The sequence below is a fragment of the Gorilla gorilla genome, chromosome 9, assembly GCF_029281585.2.
Source record: "Gorilla gorilla gorilla isolate KB3781 chromosome 9, NHGRI_mGorGor1-v2.1_pri, whole genome shotgun sequence".
Lineage (NCBI taxonomy): Eukaryota > Metazoa > Chordata > Mammalia > Primates > Hominidae > Gorilla > Gorilla gorilla.
Genome location: NC_073233.2, coordinates 63,311,104 through 63,321,409, shown reverse-complemented (window position 1 = coordinate 63,321,409; position 10,306 = coordinate 63,311,104). Strand labels below are relative to the sequence as shown.

At 36.9% G+C, this 10,306-nt stretch overlaps 1 protein-coding gene across 1 annotated transcript; it reads left to right on the top strand.

The window, feature by feature from the left end:
- Positions 1 to 1,533: 1,533 nt before the first annotated feature.
- LOC101129351 (olfactory receptor 4C16-like) lies at positions 1,534 to 2,466 on the top strand. The gene has a single exon (XM_019036065.3). The coding sequence runs from the start codon at positions 1,534 to 1,536 to the stop codon at positions 2,464 to 2,466; it is 933 nt and encodes a 310-aa protein (XP_018891610.3).
- Positions 2,467 to 10,306: the final 7,840 nt, after the last annotated feature.

The window sequence follows — 10,306 nt, the reverse complement described above, 5'->3', positions numbered from 1 at the left end:
TTCTGAGCACTCCAAAGTGAATAACTTCATCATTTTCCTTTTTTTTTTTTTGGAGGAAAATAAGGTATATTTCAAATCTGTTCAGGAGAGTAAAATTTATCCAGGGGAGGAAGAAATATATATAAGGGGAATTCTGTGTCTGTTTTATCTATCATACTATTTGCCTTGGCCAACTCACAACTTTCAACACGACGTTTTGAAGGTAAGGATGGAATTGGGGAGAAATACAATGGGTTAAGTATGTCTTCTAGGTTATAGATAAATAAATTACACTTCCGGTTATATTTTGATGTGTATATATGTACCTTCCAATATCATCTTAACAAGAAAGATCTCGAGTAAATATTTTGTTATTGAAAGTGAAGCCTCATGGTAATATTTTTTCCACATTAAAATAAACAAATCTTCATTGAAAGAAGTGACATTTCAAAGTTGAATGATCATTGACTTTCCTGGAAAAAAAAATTGAAGAAGTCAATTACCGACTAACTATAATCTCTCTTTTCTCTAAAACCACATTTTCCTCCCTCTTCTGAATCTCTGCTCTGCTCTAGGAACATGGGGTTTTCAGATACATGGATAATGAAAAACCTGCTGGGGATTAAGACTATGACCCGGGCCTACACTAACTTTCTGGTGACATTCCTCCAAACCACCCCAGTCACAAAATGCTCAAGCTGAAAACTTAAATTGTGAAATCATAAACTAGTGAGTAATAATACCCCATTCTCATTTCTTTTCATATAAATGTAAACTCAGGAATTCTGAGCGTTCCAAGAGGTGTTTTAATAAATAAGAAGGAGAAAATTAGAAATGCAGAATTTAAGATATTACCAACTATCAAAGAATATTCATTTGAATTTATTAGTACACGTCAGTACAATCATAATGATGCTTCAAGGTAGGAGCATATTAATTAGAGGTTGTAGGTGTTTCCTTAGCCTCTTTTTAACCTGGAATACCTGGGGGAAATTTTGCATAGAAGTTGAGATTATTATGTATTTATAAATAATATATATCTATATGAATCTGTAATTATAAACTATGTATAAATAAGACGTTCTCTATGGGATGGTGGTGGTGTGGGACTTTATATCATAGATCTCCAAGGGCAGTTTACTATATCCTAAATGCTGAGTGATAAACCATGCAAAAAATAGATGCTAATATTTATTGAAAGTGGAAAAAAATGAAGTTAATTTACAATAGATCCATACCTTTTTACATACATTGAACTGGAAAAAGTAATCAGAATGATGCCAAAGTTAACAAGGGCTTGTATGTGAAGAATGCTACAGCAAAGTATGATATTCATAAGCATATTTGAGACTCATAGTAACCCTATGAAATGGTCATTAAAATTGAAAAACAAAGTACTGAAGTGACTTATTAAGAAACCACTAATAAAATGTCTCTGATGAGAAATATTCAATTTTGCATAAAATGCTGAATAACATCACATAACATACAATAAATTAATTCCTTTTTTCAGATAAAAAATTTCATATTTGCCTCTTCTCATTCATGGAAACCATGCAACTGAATAACAATGCGACTGAGTTTATTCTGCTTGGGTTGACACAGGATCCTTTATGGAAGAAAATAGTGTTTGTTATTATATTTTTCTTCTATTTGGGGACATTGTTGGGTAACTTGTTGATTATTACTACCATCAAGACCAGCCAGACACTTCAGAGCCCAATGTACTTCTTTCTTTTCTACTTGTCCTTATCTGATACCTGTTTCTCTACTTCCATAGCCCCTAGAATGATTGTGGATGCCCTTTCAAAGAATAACACTATCTCTTTCAGCGAGTGCATGATCCAAGTCTTTACATTCCATTTCTTTGGCTGCCTGGAGATTTTCATCCTTATCCTCATGGCTGTTGACCGCTATGTGGCCATCTGTAAGCCCCTGCACTACGTGACCATCATGAGCCACCGGGTATGTGGTGTGTTGGTGGCTGTGGCCTGGATGGGATCTTGTGTGCATTCTTTAGCTCAGATATTTCTTGCCTTGCGTTTGCCTTTCTGTGGCCCCAATGTGATTGACCACTATTTCTGTGACTTGCAGCCCTTGTTGAAACTAGCCTGTTCAGACACATATGTGGTCAACCTACTCTTGGTTTCCAACAGTGGGGCCATTTGTACACTGAGTTTTTTCACGCTGATGTTCTCCTATGCCATCATCTTGCGTTCTCTGAGAAACCACAGTGCTGAAGGAAGAAAGAAAGCACTTTCCACCTGTGTCTCCCACATTATTGTGGTCATCTTGTTCTTTGGACCTTGCATATTTATATACACACGCCCTGCAACCACATTCCCCATGGATAAGATGATAGCTGTGTTTTATACACTTGGAACACCTTTGCTCAACCCTCTGATTTATACGCTGAGGAATGCAGAAGTGAAAAGTGCCATGAGAAAGTTGTGGAGCAAGAAATTGATCTCAGATGTAAAAACGTGAATGAAGGTCCCAAATTCTTCATTATAGTTTGGAATGGCCTGGAAGAAGTCAATAGAGACTATTATCTCCTTATTGTTGATTTAATGTAACTCTTGGAGCATGAGTGTTAGTTCCTTCAGGAAAAAAGACAATGTGGATAAATAACATTGATTAGTGTTGAGTCAATTTTATGTGAGGAAGAGACAGCATGAGGTACAAAAAGATACATAAAGTTCATTTCCTTTACTGCTGTGTTTCTGGCTCTCCTGACTGCCAAATGTCATTTATGGCTTTGGTCTGATGTTTGTCTGTTCTTCTCCATGTTGACTTCTTCTGGAGTTCCCTGCTAATAGTTACCCATATATATACTCACAGTCTGACAGATTTTCCCTCTTCTTAATGGTTTTTTTAATTAGATACTTTGGTTTTGTCATGTCTGATGATCAACTTAGTTGTTCTTCCTGACTCAGCAGAAAGTACCAGATTTAAATAAGTGTAGAAGCTTCTTGTTGTAAGGGACAGTATATATGACTTAAGTAATCTCCCTTTCAATTTCTTAAGCGATATACTGAAATCTTATCATAAGTGTTCATAAGTTTACCTAGATCTTTCTAAAACAGTGACAGAACCCAGAGAGAAAATCCACCCTTCTGAAAGAGCTATTGATATTAGGGAGACTCTCACTGCTGGAGTTGTAGTCACATAGTTATTCTTTTTGTAAAATCTACTTTTTATTTTTAATGGAATCTCTTCTAATTTGGGGAAGCATTAATGTTTCTCTTGAATCAACAATTATAGTAATTTGTTTATAAGAGAGGGCTATTATGACTACAAGATAGATAGCTCAAATTAAGGTAGAGATATTTATGTGAGCTAGAAATACAGAGTGCAATAAGCTGATGGTAGAAACTTTGATAATATTAACAGATTAAACAAGGAATGTGATAACCCAGGGAAATCTTTTTAGGATTTGAAACAGAAATAGTTACATCACAGATACGAATTATTTTAGTGACATTTCCAAATAATGCAGAAGAAAGGAACTTGAATAGAGCAATGGAGATGTTTGGATAAAAAGTATATTTCTGCAGTGGAGATGGCTGTCACCTTTGTCTCTTTTATTAACTCATCTGGTCTCTGCTAAAACCAAATGGATTATAGTGGGTAATGATGGTGTATCAATCACAGCTCCTTTTCCTGAGTACTTTACACTTAGATTGATCGCAGAAATTTTGACAGCAGGTAAATGCATACTTATCGATCCTTATAAATACAGAAGACAAAATCAGCTATTTTTAAATAGCACATGCAAAAGATACTGAGTGACCGATCAGGAATACTAAAATTCTTTGCAACCTCCAACTACACATTATGAACTGGATATTATCAGATTCAACAAATCTTAAGTTCTGATGGATATACAGCCTGAAATGGTAAGAGGTTGACCTAAGCAGGTCAGAAGGCAAGAGTAATACATGAACAAATGAATGATTCTAATTCTCATATCACTCACTCTTGTTAAATCAATGCCTCTTTCCAAACTCATGTGTACGGCCTCATTGGCAGTAATCTGTGATGAATGGACAGAGGAGGAAAGGATTTTGGTTGGGTTTTCAGACAAGTCAACTCAATACATGGGCATTAATCTGTAAGGAACAGCTGCCCATCACAGTATAATTCAAAAGTGGTCTCAAAGATAAGTAGCATGGAAAAATTATGCTGGTGAACAAAGTCCTTAGTCACAAATTTGTTTTCTGCCTAGTATAAAGAGAGAGAGGTGCCTTGGATTATTGATATACATTGATTCAGGGGCAGTAGCAAGTGCCTAGGTTGTTGATCCATCTGGAAGATGAAAAGTCTGAGCAAAGTGGTCTAGAAAAGACTTGTGTAAGTTGGCCTATACAAGTGAGAACTAACTAGAAAAGATGTACAAGAGAGTAGAATTTAATTATCCAGATGATCAGGATGAACTATGCTCTGCCTATCCATCCTAATGGTATCCAGTAACAGCACAAAAGGCACATGAACAGAATGTGTCTGTACTGGCAAGAATGTGAGCTATGCCTGGGCTCAGCAAGATGAGCTCCCTACCACAAATGCTGATCTGCCTTCTGCCACCTCTTAGTGTCCAACCTTCCAGTAGCAGATTCCGTGCCAGAACACTCAGTGTGATGCCAGTTCCTAGGAAAATAGTCATGTGCCTGATAGCGGGTTGATTATATAAGACCTCTTCCATCCTGAAAATGGAAGCAATTTCTCCTTATCAGAAACAATAAATACTGTAGACATAGATTTGCTTTTCATCTCCACAGTGCCTTCACCTATACCAACATTTGACAACTTGCAGACAGACTGATATGTTGACGTAATATCCCTTAAACATTGCCTAGGATCTGGTACCCATTTTGGGGCAAAGGAGATGTAAAATGTTCCGATGACCTCAGAATTCACTGATCTTCCCATGTAGCCCATCATCCATAAGCATTCAGCTTCATAGAAGAGGGGAAGGGTCTGTTAAGAACTCAATCAAGGGAATAGCTAGAAGTCAGCTCTGGAGGAGATGGGATACTGTTCCCAGGATTCTGTATATGCATCCTGATCCGATCCCTACACACCATATATTTGATATTTGATATATGGTGTGTAGTTCCCATTTGCCTACCATACATCATTTTGAGAGCCAAGGGATAAAAGTAGAGTGTTTTATGTTGTTTGTACTCCGAGGAGCTCACTTTCCTAGTCTTCAGTTTCATGAGGACAGAGGTCCTGGTTTCTAGAGAAGAATATAATATTTACCAGGAACACAGCAGAAATCACTACTTTGTGTTTCTTATACAAGTAAATCAGCAGATTAAAAAAAAGAGTTATTGTTCTGGCTGGGATACTTGATTCTGGTTGTTGGGAGTAGCTAGGGTTGACACTATAGATTGGGACAGAGATGAGTGTATTCGGAATACAGAGACCGTAGTGGAATCTCTCTTAGCAGTTACACACCCAACGATAACTGTAACTAGATATTTTCAGCAACTACAACCCAATAAGAACAAGGGATAGAACTCCTGTAGACAAATTTTTCAGTCACCGCACAAGGCAGACAACCCAAACCAACTGAAGGTTCTGGCCAAGAGTGAGAGAAATCTAGAATGAGAGGTGTTAGGGGGAGATGGTCTCTATCAGCTATTGTGGGAATTGCTGCAGTAAGGAACGTATCTCAGGTCTGTGTCCTTCTTTAGGTTTAGTTTGAAAAACATGACTGGTCACAATTCTAAGGGGATTCTCAATTATTACCACCTAGACTCCAGCCACACACTCAATTGAGAACACTGGCTGCTATCACGTTCATCTCATCCTCTCACACTACCAGATGCTTTGGCATTCTCTGGGAGAGGACTGTGTTTTTTTCATTTTTGTTTTTGTTTTTTGGAGATGGATTCCCACTCTGTCACCCAAGCCGGAGTGCAGTAGTGCCATCTCCTTTCACTGCAACTTCTGCCTCCTGGCTTCAAGTAATTCTCCTGCCTCAGCCTCCTGAGTAGCTGGGACCACAGGCGAACGCTGAGGCGCCAGTCTAATTTTTTGTATTTTAGCAGAGATGGGGTTTCTCCATGTTGCCCAGGCTGGTCTTGAACTCCTGAGCTCAGGCAATCCACCTGCCTCGGCCTCCCAAAGTGTTTTTTGTTTGTTTGTTTGTTTGTTTTGTTTGTTTGTTTTGCGAGAGAGACTGAGTCTTGCTCTGTTGCTCAGGTTGGAGTGCAGTGGTGTGATCTTGGCTCACTACAACCTCTGCCCCCCAGGTTAAAGTCATTCTCCTGCCTCTGCTTCCCAAGTAGCTGGGACTACAGGCATGTGCCACCACACCCAGCTAATTTTTTTTTTATTTTTTAGTAGAGATGGGGTTTCACTACATGTTGGCCAGGGCTGGTCTCGAACTCCTGACCTCAGGTGATCTGCCTGCCTTGGCCTCCCAAAGTGCTGGGATTACAGGTGTGAGCCACCGTGCCCGGCTGAGAGGACTGTTTTCTGACACAGTCTCCAGTGTATCTGCGGTGGGTCCAGAGCACCCACTGACTAGATCCTGGAGTTTCATTTCTAAGTGTTGCTATGGAAAGATAGTTAGTATACATTTTTCTTTAAAAGAGGAAGTTATGTGACAAGGGTTAGACTATCTTTTTTTTGTGACTATAAGCACAGTGTAAAATAGAAACTACAAGTGGATAAAGGCATAAGATTATTTTTAATAGAAAGAATGATAAGAAACATTTAACGATGAGTACCTTTTTAAGAATGGAAAAGAAGATGATTGGATTTTTTCATTCTTTACATTATTGAAATATTTGAATTTTCAAAACTTATGCATGTGCTCCTTTATATTTTTATGTAAATAATTCATCTGCATGGTGATATTATGCAACTTTTGATTTTCTTCTTTTTATGTCATTATATTACAACAAAAACTAATAAGTATATACTTTTAAAATAGAAGTTTTGCTAAATATGGTGAACTATCTGTAAAAATGTATTTCCTATGCCATCTAAATTGTTATTAACATAAGAGTAAAATAGAAAATTATGTGTTAATCCACAATGACAAAACGGACGAGACAGGAAATACCAGCTGGTTGAAAGATTTTTCACACATTTTTGGAAATATAGAGGAATATTACCAGGTAACTGATTTAGCAGGGTAGAGGAAGTTTTGTAGCCGTCTGAGTAGGGATAGAGAAAACTAGCAAGTTAATTCACGTGCAAAACTCCTGAGATGCTAAAAGCTTGGACCATCAGGTTCTACAGAATGTAGTGGTGAAACATCCGTTGAATTTCATGGCCATTATTTTCCACACAGCTGAGTGATATTTCTTTTACACTATCCTTCAAACGACTGGAGGTTTATTTTTTTGAAAGGTTGAACTAAACAATTGCTAGTATTAATGTGAAGGGCAGTGATGAAATGTGCAGCACCATGTACAAGGATAAGTGAAAATCTACACTGTGAACTATGGGGCTCTTTCCTCTTGCTGCTCCCAGGATGTCAGCAGCCAGCACACATAATGACCTCCTTAATTTTCCACTACTATGCACATATGCTAAGTAAGAAGGTGGAGGATTCTTTTTCTAGATGAAAATATATGACTGCTATACTGGCTGCTTGCCCACAAAATAAACTAAAAATATACAGACACTGGCCACACATTTGGAGATTCCAAATAACTGGGTTTTGTTTGTTTATTTGTTTGTTTGTTTGTTTTAATTTCCTAGACTTTAAACATAAATGGAGGCTTTCTGGTTTCAGATAGGATGGCAAGACTAGTGAAGGCTCCAATAAATTACACACTAGAGAAACACTCGACCTATGCATTTAACCTCTCTATATAATCTAATAAATTATGTTGAGTTTTAAACTGATGCAATAGAATGAAAATTATGTAGTAGATTCACTGTGCACAGGCTATCAGTCCCAAGGGAGGACTTCCACTGAGCAAAGGATAGTAAAGACTATCACAATGTCACCCACCAGGAATAGGGGTGTGAACACTTCAGCCCACTGCATCTTGGGCTGTAATTTCCACCACTTGCCTGAGTCTGATGAGACAAAACATTTTCACTTTATTACTCACAGATAGCCTGCAAGTGACAGTAAAATCTAGGACTCATGGCAAGTCAGTCACCTAAAGCTCAGAAAAGCTGCCAAGGGCAGATGGAACCTCATCTGTGTTTGCCTCATGTTGCCTATAGCTGGTGGACACTAAAAGAAGTTCTCTCTGGATTTTATGCCCCAAGGACACCTAACTAGCTGAAATGCTAAAGTGTTGTAGGACATCCTGTTCGGAGGAGCAGAAACATAGCCTGGGCTATTCCACACAGTGACTCATCTCAGAATGTTGCATTTCCAGCACAATCTACAGTTTTTCTGAAAACCACAAGCAAGAAAAGTGAGGTAAAGCTGGGTTGACCAAGGCAAATTGGTCTTTGATTGCCAGCCTTTTTGAGGTCTTCATTTTAAAGAATTTCTTATAGGCTAAAGTAACTGCAGACAAAGTCTGCCAATAGAAGCTACCACGTTCATTTAAGGCTCAAGGTTCTGGAAGTCTATTTATTGAGCTGTGAAACAAGTAAATAAGAAAGTAAAGATGATACATCTCATTATAATTTTTCAGACAGGAGATCTTATTCTACTTGACTGGGCTTTTGTGTCCAGGCTATATTCTGAGAACGAAAGAATTCTAAGATATAAAATATCCCAAGATTCTTCATTATTATGCCCTCCTAACTTATGCAAGTGATCTTTAATTAATGTAGGTGTGTAGAGGTAGATGAGAATATTTTTCTAGATAAGTTTCTCATTACCAGAAGCATAATCAAATACCTCAAATCTAACCTTCTAGATCACAAATTTTCACAGGATACCAGTTTATTTTAGTGTTCAAGAAATTTTATCCCGCATATCACTTAGATCAAATGACTAAAAATTGACACTTTAAAATTGACAGTAAAAAATGTAAACCCAGGTTGTCTTGTGGAATAAAAATTTATCCTTTCCTCTAATTAAAACAATAACAAAATCTCAAAAAAGAAAACAATAACAAAAAATAGGACATTCTGCTACCCAATCCTTCTCTCCTAGTGTGGTCAACTTACTAAGTTGGTACACAAACACTCCAAAAATGTCCACATTTGTACTATTCATTGAAGTCAACTATTCATTGACAAGGTAAGAGATAAACCCATTTTGAAATAATCACACAAACAATACTGTATATCAATGAAATGTATCTACAACTATACTTAATAACCAATAAAAAACTTAATAACTTAATGCTGAATAAAAAGTAAAATCAATGCCTAAAACTCTACATATAGTATGTTAAATTCTTTAAAATTCAAAACCAGATAAATCTTTAAAAAACATATCAATCTTAGGCAAATATATTTTATTTTTAAGCAATAAGAGAATTATGCATTAACAAAATCAGGATATTGGCTACCTTTCAGGTAAGACAGGGGACAGCATAGAAAAGAGGTTAAAAATGGATTTAATTTTTGGTAACAGTTTAAGTTTTGGTATGGATAGTAAATTTACATGTATTTGTTATAGTAGTTAAATAAATGTAAAAAGCAATAACAGAAAATAAATATGATAAAATTGTTTGAAAATAGGTACATTCTGTTGTTAAAATTTTATTATAAGAACTAGTTCCTTCTAATTATCTGTTGGCTCTGCTTCCTTCTGTGTTGACTTTTTTCACTCATGGTAAGATTATAAGCAGGAGTCCTGTATCTGTACTCTCAGCAACTCTATTAGGAAAAATAAAATGACTTCTCTCAACAGCCCAGAAAAATGTGTTGACTTTGCATTTGTTCGCTAATAATGCTTCAATCCAAAGATTAACTCCTAGGAGACTTGTTTTATAATCAATCTAGCGAGAGTCATATTAACACCCTTGGGAAGAAATTAACCCAATCCAAATATTACACAGATATACTGAAAATGTCAAAGTTATGGCTACTTAGAGGAAAATCGGAGTTCAGAGCCCACCAAGAGAGTTTCCACAACTTGACGTTAGTGTTCTTACAAGGCAGGCAGGATGCATCTGCAAAAGTATTTAGATATTGTACATAAAAACAGCAAATGACCACCAAATATTGCACGTTTTCTCCTTATTGAGACTACATTCCATACCATATTATGAAAAATATTGCACTGTATAATAGGCGCATCCTGACATTTTCAACATCTCATTTGATGTGTTGATTGTAAGTGCTAAGTCGTATCAGTGAAAGAGATTTCTACTGGAGCATTTGATGTATCTCAAGTCCCGACCTCACTTACATTGCTATTCTTCTAAATAATTAGTTTTAGTGT